Source organism: Myxine glutinosa, chromosome 5 (assembly GCF_964187855.1).
Source record: "Myxine glutinosa chromosome 5, kmMyxGlut1.1, whole genome shotgun sequence".
Taxonomy (NCBI): domain Eukaryota; kingdom Metazoa; phylum Chordata; class Myxini; order Myxiniformes; family Myxinidae; genus Myxine; species Myxine glutinosa.
This window is the reverse complement of record NC_136265.1, coordinates 206,167,267-206,189,085: the sequence shown is the minus strand read 5'-3', so window position 1 is coordinate 206,189,085 and position 21,819 is coordinate 206,167,267. Positions and strand designations below refer to the sequence as shown.

The 21,819-nt window shown below is 44.9% G+C and overlaps 1 protein-coding gene across 1 annotated transcript in view; it reads right to left on the bottom strand.

Annotated features, from left to right (window-relative positions):
* The window catches only part of LOC137428146 (uncharacterized), a 150,058-nt gene extending 129,627 nt beyond the window's left edge, over positions 1-20,431 (bottom strand). Inside the window, exon 1 of the mRNA XM_078779400.1 lies at positions 20,112-20,431. Within this exon, the coding sequence (XP_078635526.1) occupies positions 20,112-20,240 (129 nt within the window). The 5' untranslated portion in view covers positions 20,241-20,431. The remainder of the gene's footprint in view (positions 1-20,111) is intronic.
* Positions 20,432-21,819: the final 1,388 nt, after the last annotated feature.

Genomic DNA, 21,819 nt, shown 5'->3' with positions numbered 1-21,819 from the left:
TTCTCCATTTTGCCCTATTTTCTGCATCTCTCCATGTTAACCCCCTTGCCCGCATTTCTTCTTCCACCATCTTTAGCCAAGTCTTTTTCGGTCTTCCCCATCCTCTGCTTCCTTCTACATTCATTTCCATCACTCTTCTCAACCAGTCACTTTCATCCTTCCTCAACACATGACCAAACCATCTCAACCTGTTCCTCTTCACAGCATCAATCACAGGCTCTATTCCCATCATCTTTCGCAATTCATCATTTGTCTTCCTCTCTCTCAACGATACTACACACATCCACCGAACCATTCGCATTTCCACCCTTTCCAACCTTCGTTGCTGCTCTACGTTCATTACCCATGTCTCGCTCCCATAAATCATAACACTTCTCACACATGCAGCATACACCTTTCCCTTCAGCTTCAACGACACTCCCCTCATCATCAGCACGCCACCCAGTTCCTGAAACTTCTTCCATGCACATCTCACTCGAGCAACCGTTGCCGAGTCTGATCCACCTTCTCCATTCAGCATGTCTCCGAGGTAGCAAAATGTTTTCACACCTTCCAGCTTCACGCCGTCTCCAAGATCCAACTCAACATTTCCTCCACCTGCAGCTCCCTCTGTGCACACCTTACATGGTGGTGAAAAAAGGCCGCATTCCAGTGGATTGGGAACGGAGTACCCTCGTCCCTCCATAAAAGGGGAAAGGTGACCCCTCTGGACTGTGGCTCGTATCGAGCGATAAAGTTATTGGAGCATGAAATGAAGGTATTGGAAAGGGTGTTGGAGAGGAGGATATGGAAGAAAAAAGATCGACGAAATGCAGTTTGGATTTATGCCAGGAAGAGAAACGACAGACGCGCTTTTTATTGTGAGGCAGTTGCAGGAGAAGTACATGGAGAAGAGGAAGAAGTTGTTTCTTGGGTTTGTTGATCTGGAAAAAGCATTCGATAGGGTTCCATGTGAAGTAGTGACATGGGCATTGAGGAAGTTAGGAGTGGAGGAGTGGTTGATCAGAGTAGTGATGGCAATGTACAAAAGAGCGCGCACAGCTGTAATGACGAAGGACGGGAACAGTGGTGAGTTTGAGGTGAAGATGGGAGTGCATCAGGGGTCGGTACTAAGTCCACTACTATTTGTAGCTGTGATAGACGTGCTGGCTCGGAACGTAAAGGAGGGTTTACCGTGGGAGTTGTTGTATGCAGATGATCTGGTGTTGATTTTCAGAAAGTATGGATGGACTGAAGGAGAAGATGAACAAGTGAAAGGAATGTATGGAGACAAAAGGTCTGAAGGTGAATATCGGAAAAACGAAGGTGATGGCAAGTGGTAAAGCATGTGGTGAGGTGGAAAGAACTGGGAAGTGGCCGTGTGCTGTGTGCAGGAAGGGTGTCGGAGTGAATTCCATTCAATGTGCAATGTGTGCTGAGTGGGTTCATCAAAAATGTAGTGGTCTGAGAGAGTCATTAACCAGTGTGGCAGCTACATTCAAGTGTAAGGTGTGCACAGAGGGAGCTGCAGATGGAGGAAATGTTGAGTTGGATCTTGGAGACGGCGTGAAGCTGGAAGGTGTGAAAACATTTTGTTGCCTAGGAGACATGCTGAATGGAGAAGGTGGATCAGACTCGGCAACGGTTGCTCGAGTGAGATGTGCATGGAAGAGGTTTCGGGAACTGAGTGGCGTGCCGACGATGAGGGGAGTGTCGTTGAAGCTGAAGGGAAAGGTGTATGCTGCATGTGTGAGAAGTGTTATGATTTATGGGAGCGAGACATGGGTAAAGAACGTAGAGCAGCAACAAAGGCTGGAAAGGGTGGAAATGCGAATGGTTGATTCATCAATGTGATCGACATCGCTCATATGGACGTTAAACTGGGCTTCCCCCTGTCAGCATGAATTGGTGGATGTTAAAGATCCCACGGTATCCTTCGCAAGTAAGCAAGCTATCGTCGGAACCCTGAACAAACTCCAAATTCCTGGCCTAATGACTGCATGGCAAACCAACCAGTAGAACCCTCACCAATAAACCTCTTCGTACAGTTTGTAGCTGTGTTGGGATTCGAGGACCAAGGTCATGTGACAGCTCAAAAGCGAGTGTGCATACTTCCAAGCTATCCTGCCATCCTTTCTTGAAGGATGCTTTTGAGGTGCATGAAGTTGTTGAATTATTGCCAATGTAACTTGAAGGCGATGTATTTATACTGGTAAATATAAGGATAAATTTTAAAAGAAAGCTCTCATATTCACTTAATAGATGTAAAAACGTGAAAGTTTTGGCAGGGCTAAAAAAATTGGACACGATTTAAAATAAGTAAATAAAAATAAAAGCAACTAGAACGGCACTCAGTCGAGAGCATACCTCCGCCTGGTTGGCCATATCCCTCAATGGTGAAGAATCACTGAAAAAATTAAATAATTCTCATATCCGAATCCATATTCAGATCTTCACCAACATCGAATCGATTCTTCCTTGTCACACACAGAACCGGTCCACCAAGTTTCGTCCAAATCCATCCATAACTTTTTGAGATATCAAGCAATGTATAGATTTTGGCCCCATCTCCCAATGGTGAAGAATCGCTTTAAAAATGCTACTAGCCAGATCCAGATCCAGATCTTCACCAAAATTGAATCGCTTCTTCATTGTCACACACACAACCTGTCCAACAAGTTTCGTCCAAATCCGTACATAACCTTTTGAGATATCCTGATATATGTTGGTTTTAGCACAATCTCTCAATGGTGAAGATTCGCTTAAAAATAAAAAAATTCTCATATCCGAATCCATATTCAGATCTTCACCAAAATAGAATCTATTCGTCCTTGTCAGACAACCAACCGGTCCACCAAGTTTCGTCCAAATCCGTCCACAACTTTTTGAGATATCCTGCTTTGTATCGTTTTTGGCCCGATCACCCAATGGTGAAGAATCACTTACAAAATTAAAGTAGCCGGATCTGAATCCAAATCTTCACCAAAACCTAATCATTTCGTCCTTGTGACATAAGCGAAATCTCTGTTAAATTTCGTCCGAATCCGTCCACAACTTTAGGACATTTTGTTCACAAATAAACAAACAGACAAACAGACAAGGGTGAAAACAACCTCCATCCACCTTTGGTGGCGGAGGTAATTACAGGTATACAAAGCTGAATATAACAAGCGTTACGCCTAGGTCCCCCGTCGGTGAAGTGATCTGAGTTGACAAAGTGGAAGACGCAAGGCGACCATCTTGGATTTTGACGTGGCGACCCAATTTTCAATACCGTTCTTTCCTATGCGTAAATACACCCACACAACAGATTAGAAGTTAGTAGTTCGTTTATTTTTCAAGATATTTCGCTCACAAGGTTCAGACATATATATGGTGGCGGCCATCTTGGATTTTGACGTGGCGACCAATTTTCAATAGCGTTCTTCCTTATGCCTAGATACACCCACACACCAGATTAGACATTGGTACTTCGCTTATTTTTCAAGATATTCCGCTCACAAGGTTCAGACATAAATGGCGGCGGCCATCTTGGATTTTGATGTGGTGACCCAATTTTCAATGGCGTTCTTCCTTATGCCCAGATACACATACACACACCAGATTAGAAGTTGGTACTTCGCTTATTTTTCAAGATATTCGGCTCACAAGGATCAGACATACATGGCGTCAGACATACATGGCAGCGGCCATCTTGGATTTTGACGTGGGTTGCACCCACACCAAATTAGAATTCGGTCCTTCACTTACGCACGCACGCACGCATGCACGGACGGGAAAACCATAATCACCCTTTCGCTCCGCGGTGCGACGGGGGACAAAAACGGACTCACAACAGCACGAGAAAGATCCGAAGAACAAATGATGCTCGACATGTGCCTAATAAAAAAATGTAAATTCCACAATCAACAACACTGCAGCAACAACACCATCATCAAAAGGTTGAATAGAAAAAAAGAGGGAGGTTATTGTTATTGTTGTTGTTGTTGAAAACCCTGCGGCACGGAGACGGCCGATCGATCTCCCAGGAGCGACCCAGATATCCCCTGCATCCAGGATGGTGTACCCCCTCCTTCACAAAGTCAGGGCCACAACGGACTTAGAGAGTGAGAGGTGGAAAGAGTGTGGGGAGAAGAAGAGGGAGAGGGAGAAGAGACAGAAACAGAGACAAAAGGGAAAGGACCAGTCCTTGGGCACTAGGTTGGTCCAATGATAGGGGGGTAGAAAATGTATTACTGAATTTCTATTGTCTCACCCGTTCGTTGTGTTCCTTTTTGGTTAAAAATTATCCATGTAAAGTTTTGTGACGATTGAACTTTATGAAAATGTGCCACAACAACACCAATTTTTCATCCCCTACAAAATGGGAATTCCCGTTTTCCCAGTAGCGCTGTTTATACTCGTTTCAACGCAGTAAATTTCTAAATACTCTTCTTCAAGTCCAATTCCTTTCCGATACATCATTTTCCCTAGAGAGAAAATGGGAATTCGCGTTTTATGGCGGGTTGGGGGTGGGGGGGGGGATTCAGAAAATGCTTTTTCTTTGAGTGGAACATTATGACGGGGTGAGAATAAAATTTCCAACTTTCGTTTTTGTGGACCACCCTCATGGGCACCGATCGGCACTTTGACCATGCCTGCGCTTCAGACGAATTTGGACAGAAGGGAAGAGAAGATTGGGGAATATTTGGCCACTGCGAAGAGGCGCCCCCATGAGTTGCAAAGAATGAGGTTAAATATAGTGGTGGAAAGAGATCAAGACAATGAAGCAGGCCACTCCCTACCCTCCCGCAGGCCAGCCTTGAGATAATTATGAAATTATTGTTGGAGGGGAGGAAGGGGGAAGTGGTTCACTCCTAACATTTTGCTGCTGCTGACTTTTATAGTCATTATAGTGCATCGGCTAATATCTTAGCTTGTACACATTATCCAATTGCTGCATTATCTCCAGCAATGGGTACGCCGGCCTTCTTATTACATATTATTAAGGTCTCATGAAAATATCTCACTTTGGAGTCTGTGCGTGTTCTCTTATTTTGTTTCTGGGCTGCCTGCAGGCTTCACTGCTGCACCTGCACACTCTACACTCTACACTCTACACTCTACACTCTACACTCTACACTCCTCAAGCAAAGCAGGTGCCATGGAAAGCCAGCAGGCACATGAACATTACTCTTGGAACATCAGGAACCATGACCTGTCATTTACCCCTAATCATCTTTTTTTAAATTCCATGAGGGATTTTTTAGGTTGTGTTTTGAATTGAGGGGTCAAGCCTGTTGCTGGCTTAATGGTCGACATGGCTGGCTTAAGATCTCAGGGTCATGACATCGTGATCCCCTGTCGTGCCATTGAAATAACATCAGGTGGGTCGACTCAGCCTGTCAGCCTTCTGAGGTCGGCAAAAGGCATACCAGCCTGCTGGTAACAGGGGCACTGCATCGGCAGCAAAGCCACACTTCCACAAAACGATGCAACCAGCAGCCACAGTTGCATATGAATCAACAACATGGAGGAGTCAATCCCAACGAGTGGACTTGCATCATAATTATGTAAACTAGCAACGGTACCCGCCCGATGGGCAGGGCTTCAATTGGGAGGCCCAAATGAAAAGGTAAAATATCAGAAATTGAAGGCTTTTGTTCTTTTAAACGATTCATAAAAACATCCGTTGAATCATATCACACGCAAATCATCAAAATCTAAACAGTACATAGCACCCATTTTGAAAAAAGATTGAATTCTGCAAAACGGAAGCGGCCGCTACACGTCTTTCTCAGTCGCACGTTTATGTGTGAACAGTGCGCGCCGAATCTGCAACACGTTAGCAGCCACTTTGCGCACACTGCCATGTTACTTCGGAGCCGAACGTTTATACAGGAAGAGTTCGTCAGGAGTCGATCTACTCTCTCCTGGTACGTAGAATAAACAGTATTTGTAGAATTTCAACAAAAGCCACATCACTGTTCATATCGGTAAATATTATTCCATTGTGTTTGGAAAAACTGGAAAATTGGAAAACTGGAAAACTTTGAAAAATTGGAAAAACGATACAACCTATTTTACTCCCAGGGATCCCAGGAATACCCACCCAAAATATCGTTGCGATCGGTCGAGCCGTTTTTGCGGTACATTCAAACGGACAGACGGACATTTGGCGAATTATAGTAAGATTAGATTAGAACAGGTGGATTCGTTTATCCCTCCTCAAAAGTATTTTTGAACCAATTTGGGATTTTCTTTTCAGGAATATAGAATTGCACAAGAAAACCCAGACCCAGGAGGCAACAATTAGGATCATCAAGAGAGTATGTCGTGTGCGTTTTGTAGCTTCACATTATTTGCTTCCAAATGCCACCACATATGCGTGGGCTTTACTGTTGTTGGTGTAGTGGTCAGCAAGAGCGCGTGGTTCAGGCAGGAGTCTACGAGAAGTTATGCGGTCTTCGGTTCCATGCCACACTCACACATTGTGCTATCAGCCCGTAATTGAAGCCCTTCTGCACCAGAAACTGCCAAACACCAGTTCTCAAGCAGTTAATACACTGTCAAGTAGGCCCTGAGTCTTCTGCACCAAGGTGAGAGGTTGGGAGCAACAAGCTACACCTCGACTTGAGTCTATTGTGTGCAGGTGGTTGGACAATTGGCTGGTGATAAAGCAAACATCATCTCCACATACCCGATAAGCCAAAGACACCATCCACACCATCCACTACTGCACACCTACTTTTCTAACTTACTACACACAAAACCTAGAATGGCGCTCGGCAGAGCGGACACCTCCGACAAACTGAACAGTTTCTATTTTGTATCACACCGATAGGCCGGATCTGGATCCCAATCTCAACCATAAATCGAATCAGCTTGTTCTTGTAAGAACTCATCCACAACGTTTTGAAATATCGTGTTAAATATCGTTTTTGGCCCCATCTCTCATGGGGTGAATAATCACTTAAAATTTTTTAAAACATTATCATATCCTGATTCTGATTTTCACCGAAATCAAAGTGATTCGTCCTAGTCACACATGCAACATGTCCATCAAGTTTCGGCCTAATCTGTTCTTAACTTTTTGAGATAACTTCTTTTTGAGAGGGGGTAAAAACGTAACCTTCATCCAACTTCAGTGGTGGAGGGAACCAGAGAGTTTAGAGAACACAATACCCAACGATGAGTTAAGTTGTTCTTCTCATCTTCCATTTAGAACTTCCCTCATTCCTTTATATACTCAAATTTTAATACAATTATAACTTTAAAGATCGTTTCAAAAGAATTCCAGAAGTTTAGAGCTATTGAAGCAGATTTATACACCATGGTATAGAACATGTCAAAGTACTGCTAAACTGGAGGTTCTTGGGAGTGACAAGAAGGTGATTTGTGTTTACAGTATATCATTCAATTCAAATAAAATAAAGATGGTAAATGTACATGTTCAATATTCATAGGACAGCATCTGGTTACCTCCGTCACCAAAGGTGGATGGAGGTTATGTTTTCACCCTCACCCCTGTCAGATTGTCTGTGAGCAGGATATCTCAAAAGGTTATGGACGAATTCGGATGAAATTTAGTTGACAGGTTGGGTGTATGACAAGAACGAATCGATTTGATTTTGGTGAAGATCCAGATCCGGATCAGAGAATTTTTAAAGTGATTCTTCACCATCGAGAGATCGGGCTAAACTATATACAACAGGACATCTCAAATCGTTACAGACGGATTCGCACGAAATTTGATGGACAGTTTGGGTGTGTAACAAGGACAAATTGATTCGACTTTGGTGAAGATCCGAATACGGATCCGCATACGAGGATTATTTAATTTTTTCAGTGATTCTTCACCATTGAGAAATAAGGCCAAAAAACAAGATATATAAATATACCACCTTTAGAGGCCATTTTTCCCTGCAGAGCAGGGGTTGGCCTTTTTCTGGCACCGTGGTCCCCTTTTTGAAGCAATGTTTTATGGCCGGATGCCCTTCCTGCCACCAACCCTGTTAGTCGCCTCCTGCGACACACAGGGAATTACCAGAGAACTGGTACTCAATTTGCCGACCTCGGAAGGATGGCAGGCTGAGTCAACCTCTCTGGCATTAATTCAGTGATCGACCGGGATTCGAACCCAGGATCCTAGGATCCCAAGCCAGCACCCTAACCGCTAAGCCAACAACAGGCTTATCCAAAAAACAAGATATAGCATGACATTTCAAAAAGTGGGATACAAAATCCAGCCTATCAGTGGGATACAAAATCCAGCCTATCAGTGGGATACAAAATCCAGCCTATCAGTGGGATACAAAATCCAGCCTATCAGTGGGATACAAAATCCAGCCTATCAGTGGGATACAAAATCCAGCCTATCAGTGGGATACAAAACGTAAACTTCAGCTGGGTGGAGGTATGCGCTCTACCGAGTGCCGTTCAAGATACAGGATGTCTATTTCAATGGGAGGCAATTCTTTCTGGATCTTCAACATTTCTCTATGCTGTGCTTTGCTGCATTTTGCTGCTTCAATGCATCCTGTTTGTTGCCTATCCAGATCTATCTGATCAATACTTTTGGAAGTGAAACAAGCTGATCCCTAAAGGCTCCCACCCTTGCCACCGCGTCAGTTTTTTTTTCAATTAATGAACTCCAGTTCGTACCTTTTCTCCATCGTTCAAACAACTCAGTCACACCAATGACAGCTCTCTACCTTGTTGTAAGGTGCCGACTTCAAACATCAGTAAGAGCCAAAGTGCTTCTAAAGAACATGCATAATTAAATAACAACCGACTATCGATTTGTTATTCCCTATTTATTGACCCTTAATGTGCTTTCTCAAAACATTTATTTTGTAAAATGATAAAAATAGAACCTTCATTTGACATTCTTACATTAATTCAAAAACAGTTCATAAATCTTTTCAGGTCACCGAGGCAACATGGATCACTTTACAAAAACACAAACGAGAACGGAACGCAGTGGAGCGCATACCTCCGCCAGACTGAACAGTTTACGCTTTGTATCTCACCGATAGGCCGGATCTGGATTCGGACCTTAACCTTAACCAAAATCGAATCGGCTCGTTCTTGTCACACACCCAACATGTCCACCAAATTTGTCCATAACTTTGAGATATCAGACAAACAAACCGGGGTGAATACATAATCTGCGTCCACCTTTGGTGGCGGATGTAACAACTTGACACCAATGCCTTCAACCAGAATTGAACAGATAACTTTTGTGATTCCACTTTGGGCCTTGCCAACCTCATCAGCTTTTTTTCCAATTTGGTTTTTTCGCTCCTGCCACCATACAATGAATGAATGAATGAATGAATGAATGATCGTTTTAATGCCATTTTTCCCCGTTTGAGCGGGAGTTAGCCTTGCGGGCCCCATGACAATCATGGTTCCCTTTTTGAGGCAATGTTATATGGCCGGATGCCCTTCCTGATGCCAACCCTTAGTCGCCTCTTATAATGCGCAGGGATACGGTGTACCCATTCTAAATCGGGGTACACACCGGGATCATTCATCCCACCAAGCTGGTACTCAATTTGCCGGCCTTGTAAGGATGACAGGCTGAGTCAACCCCCCTGGCGTTAATTCAGCGATCGACCGGGATTCGAACTCAGGATCCTAAGATCCCAAGCCGGCACCCTAACCGCTAAGCCAACACCATACAATGGCACCACTTATTCCCACTTTCGAGTACAGTCGGCCGTGGAAAGCGTTTGGTCCAAAGGCTTTCACAAGCAGCCCGACGTTCAACTTATTTGGAACGCAATTTGTAAAAAAATTTCAGTGCGTCAGTGATATCTCACTTGCTCTTCAGAAAAAGACACTATGGATATGTAACTGTAACGCCAACAGATGGGACCACCCGGGTCAACACCCATTTGTGGGATGGCACACTGTTATGCAACACCCTGCATGCAAAGCACCGATCTGACAGTTCATAGCTAGGTCGTGATATATTGTATTTAGTAATTTATTATATTTATTTATTTAAGGCCTGGCCTCAATGAGGACTATATAGTCCGTGACTGGAGCCGTCAACATTAAATTTTAAAAAAGTCGGATAATGAGGGGCTTTCAGGGGGGTTAACCCCCTAAAACTTTGGATCTCGACTTGTCCCTTATTTAGCAACCGATTGATCTGAAACCCGATGCAGCCCCTGTACTCGATGATACACAGGATTTTTCTACCTTAGAATTTTTAGATTTCGTATGAAGGAGCCTCCCAGGGAATTGGGTGGGAGGGGGGGCCAAACCAGCAATAATTTCACATTTTTGTTCTACAAGTAGAAACAAGAAAAAGAGCAATCAGAGATTACAAACCCTCGCCAGGATGTATTTCCAGTGGTTTTTAAGGCTTTTGTGTTAAAACAAATATGGCGGCCGAACCACGTGACCGATGACGTCATCATTAATTTTTTTCTAAAGTAATTTATTCCAAAACTAGCACGCCACTCAGTGGGGAGCGCATACTCCCGCCGTGGGTCAAGTTGGAATAGTACGATCTCACAAAAGTTTGAGGGAGTAGTTCAGTGACAACAAGACAAGAAAACACAGGACAGACACTGCACAGATATATATATATATAAATATATAGAGAATATATAGAAGATAATGTTAAAAACAAAACAAGGCAAGTTCACTTACATTTTCGGATTCAGCATTGAATTCTATATAAGTGAGTGTATTTTGAGGCATGTGTGACTTCAAATAAAATTGTAAGCCAGGAAAAACGTTCGTTTCATTCCTTAGGGATACAACATGTAAAACTGGCCCAAACGTCAAAACAAAACTCGCTCATTTTAAGTCGAACAAGCTAATGCGACCACTCATTCTTCTGGGAAGAATCCCGTGCACATGCTGGTCACACTTATAAGTCACCTAAGTCTTTATAAGTTCATCAAATACTGACACCGCGATTGACATTCGCTGAGGTAAATGTTGATATATCTTCTGAAGTTTAAAAAAAAAAAAAAAAAATTTTTTTTTAAGCATTATACATATCAAACGATACATTTTATGAAAAGGGGAAACCTAATACACACTTTGGTGGTTTTAAAATGCCAGAATATGTCTTTATTAGAAAGAAAGAAAAAACATCGAAGACGACGCTGCTAAAAAAATACACCGCTCTAACGCATAACCATGAGTTTAAACTACATTTACAACAAATATGGAAACTATTTTCATATCACAATGTTAAATATAGAATATATAGAAGATAATGTTTAAAAGAAATGAGCCCTATCTTCCAATGGTAAAAAATCCTTCAAAAAATTCCTGGATCCGGAATAATATCCTGAGCTTCACCAAAAACGAATCAATTCTTCCTTATCCCAAGGGCAATTATCCCACCAACTTTCATCCAAATCCATTCAGAACTTTTCCAGATATCTTGTTCACAAAAACACACACACACACGCACACACACACACACACACACACACACACACACACACACACACACACACACACACACACACACACACACACACACACACACACACACACACACACACACACACACACACACACACACACACACACACACACACACACACACACACACTACTCCCTAGTGGGAGTAATTATGCTCAAGAAATTTCATCTTGATCGGATGAAGTTTTGTTCTTGTCAAATTATCACGTCATAATGGAGGCACCTATGACATCATCATCAACATATTTTATTCCCCAAGGAGAGTTCTTTACAATGAGCCATGTCTCAATTTTTTCGATTCAGCACGTTCGGAGATATAAAGGTGCAAAGTTTTTCGGTTTTTCCAAGATGGCGGCCAAACCAGTGACCTATGACGTCATAATTATCATTAAAAAATTATACAGTTGGAGTTGCACCTGTGATGAAAATTTCCTGTCAATCGAACCGATTGCAGAGAAAATCATATTTATTCTATGCGGAGAAACAGACAAACAGACAAACAAATGAAAAATCACTCATGGAGCGACACTTGGAAAAACAGAACAAAGTAGAATGGCACTCAATAGAGCATCCTTTTGACATCAAAAATAATTGGTGGTTGACTTCAGTAAGCTGATATGAAAATCCAATTCAAATTTCAAGTCAATCAGATGAAAATTGAGGCTTTTAGAAATTCAAAAAAATGGTCGACCTTTGGCCTATGTTGACCTTTTAGCCGACACTGATCTCAAAAATAGATGGCGGTTGAATTCATTTTGCTGATATGTAAATCCTTTTCAAATTTCAAGTCAATCAAGGTAGTTGGTAGTTCAAGGTAGTTGTACCCCCGTCGGTGTTTTGTTAACTTAAACGTGTTTTGCTTGGCTCTTGGTTTTTTCCCTTCTACCCCGAACATAATACTCTGTCTAACGTTCTAAATCCCCACCCCCCCACCCCCCAAAAAAAACAAAAAAACAAAAACATTTATTTTCTTTTCTCCACGTGTACTGTTCTCTCATCCTGTATTTTCTGTCCAGGTGTGCTGTTCGCCCCGCCCCCATTATCTCCTTGCCATCCACCGTTTGCCCTGTTCACGTGACTCGTGGTGGTCCCTCTCGGCTCTCCCCCCGTTGGTATTTTTGTGCATATAAGATTGTTCACGTTTCTGTTTAAATATTATTTAAATATGTTTAACCTTTCCCCTTCTGTGTCTTATTCAGTGGTATATTACAACACGCTGTTTTTCTTCCTATTTAAAAGGCTTTTCTCAATTTCCTCTCCAACTCATTCCACTTCAAAAAAAAGAAATTCAATATCTTATACGTCTCCCTCACTACATGGTCTAAATTCACATTCATTCCATCCCTCCTCCATCGTTCTGAATCGGATTGCTAACTTGAAAATCACAACAAACCCAATTTGTTATCAATGTTCGTCTTTCATTAATCATCCACTTTCTAAACTCCCCTCTTGCCCCTCCCATCCAAATCCCCCCCCCTTGCACCTACACTCCTAAACTCCCCCCTTGCCCCTCCACTCTTAAACTCCCCCCTTGCCCCTCCACTCCTGAACTCCCACCTTGCCCTTCCCCTCCTAAACTCCCCCCTTGCCCCTCCCCTCCAAATCCCCCCCTTGCCCCTACACTCCTGATCTCCCCCCTTGCCCTTCCCCTCCTAAACTCCCCCTTTCCCCCTCCCCTCCATATCCCCCCCCCTTGCCCCTACACTCCTAAACTCCCCCCTTGCCCCTCCACTTCTAAACTCCCCCCTTGCCCCTCCCCTCCTAAACTCCCCCCTCACTCCTCCCCTTCAAAACTCCCCCCCAATCCCTCCCATTCAATTCTCCCCCCATACCATTCCTCTCCAATTCTCCCTCCTCCCCCCTCCTCCTCCAAGCTGCCTCCTCCCCACTTCGTCTCCCTTCTATCTCATACCTCCACCCCCCAAACCTTCTACTTTCCTCTGCCCCCCCTCAAACAACCCCTCACTGTGCCTCATCCCTTCACCATCAAACCTTTCATCCTCCTCTTCCTTCCCTTTCTTGGAACTCTTCTGCAACATCTGACACACTATCAACTGCTCTCCCTACCTCCCCCTCTCATCCTTCATCTTACCCTACTCCTCCCCTCCCCTGTCCCCGATGCTCCCCCTCTCTCTTCATTGACGGTATGGACCTCAAACATCCGGGGCCTTCGCTCAAACCTGACTGATCTCTCCATACAGGTTGCTTCTGACAATCCAGACTTGATCTGCTTAACAGAGACTTTCCTCCTTCAAGATGTCTCTGATTCCTTAATATCTCTTCCTGGTTACTCCCTCCTCCGGTATGATAGACCTGAGCCTCGGCCTGGTGGTGGGGTGGCTATCTTTGTCAAAAACTCTCTTCCTCACTCTCCTTGCACTGCCCTCTTTCCTCCTCACCCGCAGGAGTACCTCTGGTTACGGCTTCCTCTCCGCTCCCACCTTTTGTTCATATGTGTTCTGTACCGTCCCCCAAACAGTGATGACTCCATCTACATTTCACTGTCTGACAACATGGACCAACTTCTATCCACTCATCCCAACTCTCTCTTCCTCATATGTGGTGACTTCAACTGTCATCATGCCACCTGGTTGGGTGTGGGTTCCTCTCTCACCAGTCATGGCACCTCAGCAAAGGACTTCTGTGACTCACTGGGATTGACACAATCTGTCAAATTCCCGACCCGGATCTCAGCCAATGGAGTATCTTCTCTTCTCGACTTGGTTATGACAAACTTCCCTGCTAATGTCTGCTGCTCTTCTTCTGCTCCAATCGGTTCTTCTGATCATGTGCTTGTCAAAGTGGACATCTCTCTGGCCATTCTCAGAGAGCCTCCTCAGCGTCGACGAGTCTGGCATTTCACTCAGGCCGACTGGGACGGTCTTCAAGCAGCCATCAATCGTCTGGATTGGTCTCCCATCTCCACTGCCTCTGACATCAATTCTTCCTGGGAATTCTTCCAAAGCAAACTGATCTCTCTCATGCACAGATTTATCCCATCTCGCCTTCAGTTGTCTTACCCTTCCTCCCGTCCATGGTACACTGAATCTTGTGGTGAGGCAGTTGCCCTGAAACAACTTGCCTTTGCCTCTTGGAAGGCTAATCCAACTGAAGGCAATCTCAGTTCCTTCCACCAAGCTCGGAACAAGTGTGTGTCTACCCTCAGGAGTGCCAGGAAGCACTATCTCTCCTCACTCAAGAATGAACTCTCAAACCTGTCTCCTTCCTCCAAATCCTGGTGGCGTCTGGTCAAATCCGTTTCTGGTGTTTGTTCCCCCTCCATCCCCTCCCTTACCTCAAATGGCCACACAGTTGACATCGCACGTGACAAAGCCGAATGCCTCAACTCTGTGTTCGCCTCAAAATCATTAGTCCCAAACCCATCTCTCTCTGTTCCCACCTTTCCCAGTCGAACCCAACTGCTCCTGGACTCTGTGTCCTTCTCTCCTGACAAGGCGGAGGAGTTTTTGTCAAACCTCGACTCTGATTCTGCAACTGGACCAGACGGCATCAGCCCACAGGTCCTAAAATCCTGCTCTGCCGCTCTATCTCACCCTCTCTCTGTTCTTTTCACCCTATCTTTTGCTCAAGGTCATCTGCCAGCATCCTGGAAATCAGCTAACATTACCGCTTTACACAAAAAAGGTGCAAAAACAGATCCTTGCAACTACAGACCAATCAGCCTGCTCCCAATTATCAGCAAAGTCATGGAATCCATCATTGCTTCGGATATGAAATCTTTCCTCTTCTCCAATGGCTTGATCTCTGATCATCAATTTGGTTTCAGACCAGGTCACTCTACTCTGGACATGCTGCTTCTGCTGTCTCAACAATGGATGGAGGTCCTCAATGCCAAACAGGAAATCAGAGCTGTCTCCCTTGACATATCACGGGCCTTTGATACGGTCTGGCACCCAGCTCTGCTCACCAAACTCTCCTCCTATGGTATCCATGGAAATCTCCATGCATGGCTTGCGGACTTCCTCTCTGGTCGTAGTCAACGTGTGGCCCTGAATGGATTTCTCTCATCTCCCCTTCCTGTTCAGGCTGGAGTTCCCCAAGGAAGTGTGCTGGGCCCTGTGCTTTTTCTGGTCTTTATCAATGATCTCTCCGACTCTCTGGAAAATCCTCTCTATCTCTTTGCTGATGACTCCACTCTCTGCCGCTCCATTCCTCTTCCCTCAGATCGGCAGTCTGCAGCCTCCTCACTCTCTGAAGACCTGGACAAAATCACAGACTGGTCAAACAAGTGGAACATGTCTTTCAATCCTGACAAATCTCACTCTCTTACTATGTCTCTCCGAAAAGATCGACTGGACAACCCTCCCATCTACTTTCTCAACAATCCTCTCCAAGAAGTTCTGTCGCTCAAGCTTTTGGGTCTCACTATCTGCCATGATCTTTCTTGGGAAAACCACATTTCCAAGCTGGCCTCCAAAGCCAGTCGCCGACTGGGCATCCTCCGTCGTGCGAAGTCCTTCCTCGGCACACTGAGCTCCTCACCACATACAAGGCTTTCATCCGCAGCTCAATGGAATACTGTTCTCCCCTATGGGCTGGTGCTCCTGCCTCACACCTGGCTCGGCTTCACGCTGTTGAATCCAAAGCTTTCAAAATCATTGGAATCTCCCGCGATTAAGCTATCTCTGAGGGCCTTTCACTCACTCACCGCAGGCAGGTAGGTGGTCTTTCTGTCTTCTACCGACTCCTCTCCGGCCTTGCTCCCCCAGCTCTCTCTGTGCTCTGTCCCCCAAATATTCCTACAGGTCGCACAAGATCTGCCAGCAACCCTCTGATGGTTAAACTGCCGAAATCTCGGCTCTCTGCTCACCTTCACTCTTTCATTCCTCTTTTCTCCCGCCTCTGGAACAAACTCCCACACTCCCTTCAATCCCTCTCCTCCCTCCAGGTCTTTAAAACAGCTGTTCACCACCATCTCTTATCTTCCCCCATCCAAAACCTTGATCTTTTCTACCCCCACTAATTCACCCCAGATCCACCTTGTTTGAAATTCCAACTTCTTTCCTGGAAATCCTGGCAGTGTCCATATGTTTATACCTCTCCCACCCCCCCCCCCCTTTCACATGCCTCCCCCCCAAAGCCCTCTCCCTCCCACAGATCTCTCGATGTCTCCATGTCTCTCGGTCCCTGCTCTCAAATGTTGTGTTTGTGTCCTTCCCCCTCTCTCCCCATCTTGTCTACCGCTCCCGATGTTATTTGTTTTATGTGTCTGTTTGTCTTTCTGTGTGATTAATGTTCGCTCTTTCACGAGCCTCGATCTTGTATACAAAACAAAAAAAACAAAACAAAAAAAAAATCGGATTAAAATTGAGGATTTTAGAAATTTGAAATCAAGTGGTTGACCTTTGGCCTATTTTGACCTTTTGGCCTATGCTGATCTCAAAAATAGTTGTTGGTTGAATTCAGTTAACTAATATGTAAATCCCATTCAAATTTCAAGTGAATCGGATGAAAATTCAGGATTTTAGAAATTTGAAATTGTTGTTGACTTTTGACCTATGGTGACCTCAAAAATAGTTGGTGGTTGAATTGAGTAAGCCGATATGTAAATTATTTTCAAATTTCAAGTCAATCGGATGCAAATTGAGGATTTTAGAAAATTAAAAAAAGTGGTTGAGCTTTGGCCTATGTTGACCTTTTGGCCGAAGCTAATCTCACAAATAGTTGGTGGTTGAATTCAGTTAGCCGATATGTAAATCCTCTTCAAAATTCAAGTAAATCGGATGAAAATTGAGGATTTTAGAAATTTGAAATGGTTGTTGACCTTTGGCCTATGTTGACCTTTTGTGGTATGCTGATCTCAAAAATAGTTGGTGGTTGCATTCAGTTTGCTGATATGTAAATCCTATTCAAATTTCAAGTCAATGGGATGAAAATTGAGGATTTTATTAATTTGAAATGGTTGTTGACTTTTGGCCTATGTTGACCTTTTGGCCTATGCCGATCTCAAATGAGGATTTTAGAAATTTGAAAAAAGTGGTTGACCTTTGCCTATGTTGACCTTTTGACCCCAAAAATATATTGGATTTTGTCGGACCACGAAATCTACCTTCGGTAAAGTTTCGTGAAGATCGGTTTAAAATTGTGTCCTGCAGGCAAGTAGAAGTGAGCGGACACTGGACAGACAAACACAAATCAAACACACAAAGCGAAATGAGCAACATACCTGGAAAAAAAAAAAATTTGCCAAGAAACAAACGGACTCAAATGCAATACCCGAACCCTCTGGTGAGGGTAACACGGAATTAATTATCTTGAGAAGCTATAAAACCTTTTCAAAAAGCAAGGATAAGACATTCATTGCAGAGTTTGTTTGGTTTCAAATAGCAAGTTTATTTACTTATTTTTCGTTGGCCTATGTTGACCTTTGGTCAACATGTTGTTGACCTTTAACAAACATGTTGTTTGTTGTTGTTGTTGACCTTTATGTTGTTGACCCCCCAACATGTTGTTGACCTTTATGTTGACCTTTAACATCTAAAAAGGTTTATAAAAACAGAACAAATTCTCCTGTTGTGAGACAGCAAATGCTGAACCAACCAGAGACGTGTCGGGCTGCATGGAAACATCAACAAGATGAATGGACCCACTGTGAGAGATCCACTTTGGCAGCAAGTGGAAAACCGCCCTGACCGAGCGGCATTCAGTGGGTGGAACGGTCACCAAAAGTGACCAAATTATTAATGACATCATTGTATTCAGCAAAGAATGAGAACAACATCCGATTGATCGACGTTTCAATGCTAATGCTTGATAGCCCAGCGGCTAAGTCGAAAAATATGGCAGTATATTTCACTTTGTGGAGAAATTATGAAACTTTGCACAGGTTGGGGACCCCAGTAGGAACATTTTTCGATTAGGACCCAACTCAGCATAGGCCAAAGGTCAACAACTTTGTCAAATTTCTAAAATCCTCAATTTTCATCTGATTGACTTGAAATTTGAAGAGCATTTGCATATCAGGTCACTGAATGCAACCACCAATTATTTTTGAGGTCAACATAGGCCAAAAGGTCAACATAGGCCAAAGGTCAACAACTTTGTCAAATTTCTAAAATCCTCAATTTTCATCTGATTGACTTGACATTTGAAGAGCATTTACATATCAGGTCACTGAATACAACTACCAATTATTTTTGAGGTCAACATTGGCCAAAAGGTCAACATAGGCCAAATTTCTAAAATGCTCAATTTTCATCCGATTGACTTGGAAAAGGAACGATCTTGAATGACCTGGACATGGTTTATGGTTTTCCACCTGTAAAAGAAAACATGCGTTAATACAATAATGATAACGAACTTTGATGTCTGCAAAGAACTTTCTTGCATAAAAAAGGAAATCTTCTGTCTTAACCTAAACTAATGCAAACAGATGGCAGCACTGAAATAATATGGGGTGCTAAGTAAATTCATATGGGGTGCTAACTGATCACCTGTTCACCCAAATTGTCATGGGGGGGGGGGGGGGGGGTTAGCCAATGCAATCGTATTTCTATCGGCCACCAGGGGGCGTTTCAGAGTTGGGTCCTAATCGAAAAATGTTCCTACTGGGGAACCTGTCTGCAAAGTTTCATAATTTCTCCACAAAGTGAAATATTTTTCGACTTAGCCGCTGGGCTATGAGACATCATTCGAGAGCAGACGAAGAAGTTCAGCCAATAAAGGGGTTCGCTTGATATTAGTCAGTGTCGTGGGGGCAGGGGGGGGGGAGCCAGCACGTCCGTCTCATGGGGGGCAGGGGGGAGCCAGCGCGTCCGTCTCGTGGGGGCAGGGGGGAGCCAGCGCGTCCGTCTCGTGGGGGCAGGGGGGGGAGCCAGCGCGTCCGTCTCGTGGGGGCAGGGGGAAGCCAGCGCGTCCGTCTTGTGGGGGCAGGGGGGAGCCAGCGCGTCCGTCTCGTGGGGGCAGGGGAGAGCCAGCGCGTCCATCTCGTGGGGGCAGGGGGGAGCCAGCGCGCCCGTCTCGTGGGGGCAGGGGGGAGCCAGCGCGTCCGTCTCGTGGGGGCAGGGGGGAGCCAGCGCGTCCGTCTCGTGGGGGCAGGGGGGAGCCAGCGCGTCCGTCTCGTGGGGGCAGGGGGGAGCCAGCGCGTCCGTCTCGTGGGGGCAGGGGAGAGCCAGCACGTGCATCTCGTGGGGGCAGGGGGAGCCAGCGCGTGCATCTCGTGGGGGCAGGGGGGCCAGCACGTGCGTCTGGTGGGGGCAGCACGTGCGTCTCGTGGGGAAGAGTTGGCGGGATACCTGGGGCGAGGGTTAGTGCACGTTGCGGCGGAGAGGAGTGTGTTCGAGGAATTGTATATGTTTATGGCGGGAAAGTTGGTATGTCCATTGCAGAGTGGAAAAGGGGGGTGGGGGGTGAGAGACTGTTTATACAGGAGAGTGCGAGGGGGGGGGGAGGCTCGATGTCGATATGTCACGGAGAATGAAAGGGTGGCGAAGAGTGGAGAGGGCGGTCGGTGTGTCCCGGTGAGAGGAGAGGGGGCAGGGGGGGGGGGGGGGGGGAGGTGGTACATGGATAAAGGAAGTGCAGGGGTGCAATGACCGAGGAACATTAAATTGAATCTTCCGTCCATCACAACACAGTACACACCCGTACTCGTAGTAGAAACTGCATTGGATGTTACAAAACAATCGACGTAGTTTCCAAACCCGACATGACGTCACAATTCCAATACTTACCACACCACAGTGTAGAGGAGCTTGATCCGAAGTCCGGAGATACCTCGGAATTTTCACTTTCACTCCGATCGCTTTGAGTTCTTTAAGAACGAAACACAAAGTCTCCTCGGAAGGCACAACGTGCTGCATCCCGTACACGGACCGCCTCACACTCACAGTGCTCTCTCACACATGCACACTCACTATTAAAGTTTTCCCCCCAAATACGCTTCTTTCTCAAAACGTATTACTGCAGTAATGTTCACGTTTTCACCCAAGGACCAAGCGTGTCCATTTGCTGAGCCGTTTGAACGCACTTTACAGATCCGATCACGACAGCCAATCAGAAAGCCCCAAACTGCTCTCACGTATTGTTTTTTTCTGCAATTTCTTGTTTCATATTAAATCTTATTATACCTTTTGCCTGCATACTATATACATTCTTAATCTTAATCTCAATGTGACCGCGAGCAATGTTGTAGTAATACAGATTTGTATATAAAAATGCATTTGAGAGACTAGTGAGTTAAATCCTGCTTTGAGTATACACCGCCTTAAACGATTGTATGGAAAAGGGAAATTAAACGAACAACGAGGGGAAATGTACTGTTGTTTAGTTATATAAATAACTACTATATAAGACCCGTCGCTTCGCTGACGGTAATACCAATGTTATAGAGATAGATTTACAATTTTTATAATGCCGTGAACAAACATTGGTACATCACGCGTAATGAACGAAATGTTCTGATTAAGTATCATCTGAATTGTATGTGGAGTTTCTGAGAAGACAGCAAATACCTATTTTTGGGGGCAACATCCCCCCTACCCCCCATAGTCTCCCTATTAGTGCCCAATTTTTTTTAACGCCGTGAACTAACTTTGGTGCATCACAGGTGATGAAGGTTGTGGTCAAGTTTCATCAGAATTGCGTGTGTAGTTTCTGAGAAGAAAGTAAGTACCGGTAAGTATCTATTTTGGGGGTCATACCTCCACCGCCTCCCTCTCCCGTAGATCGCTTCAGTGCCAGATTTATTTAATGCCATAAACAAACTTAGGTACATCACTGGTGCTGAAGGTCAAGGTTGGCGTTAAGTTTAATCAAAATCGTGTTTGTAGTTTTAGAGAAGAAAGCAAATACTTTTGGGGGGGGGGGCAAACCCGGACCCTCTTTGTCCCAAGTTTGGTCACATCCCATCAGCAATTTCGAAGAGGTTGCAAGTGGTTATGGACTGACGGATATATTACTGACGGACGGACGGACTGACGGGCTGACGGAATGAAGGACTGACGGGCTGACGGATGGATTGCCGGTATGAAGGACCAACAGACTGATTGGCTGACAGATGGACGGACTGACGGGCTGACGGACGGATTGACTGAGGGAATGAAGGTCTGACGGGCTGACGGAATGAAGGACTGATGAGTTGACGGGCTGACGGGCTGATAGACGGATGGACTGACGTAATGAAGGACTGACGGAATGAAAGACTGACGGACTGATGGGCTGACAGACGGATGGACTGACAGAATGAAGGACTGACGGGCTGACGGATGGATTGCCGGTATGAAGGACCAACAGACTGATTGGCTAACAGATGGACGGACTGACGGGCTGACGGACGGATTGACTGAGGGAATGAAGGTCTGACGGGCTGACGGAATGAAGGACTGATGAGTTGACGGGCTGACGGGCTGATAGACGGATGGACTGACGTAATGAAGGACT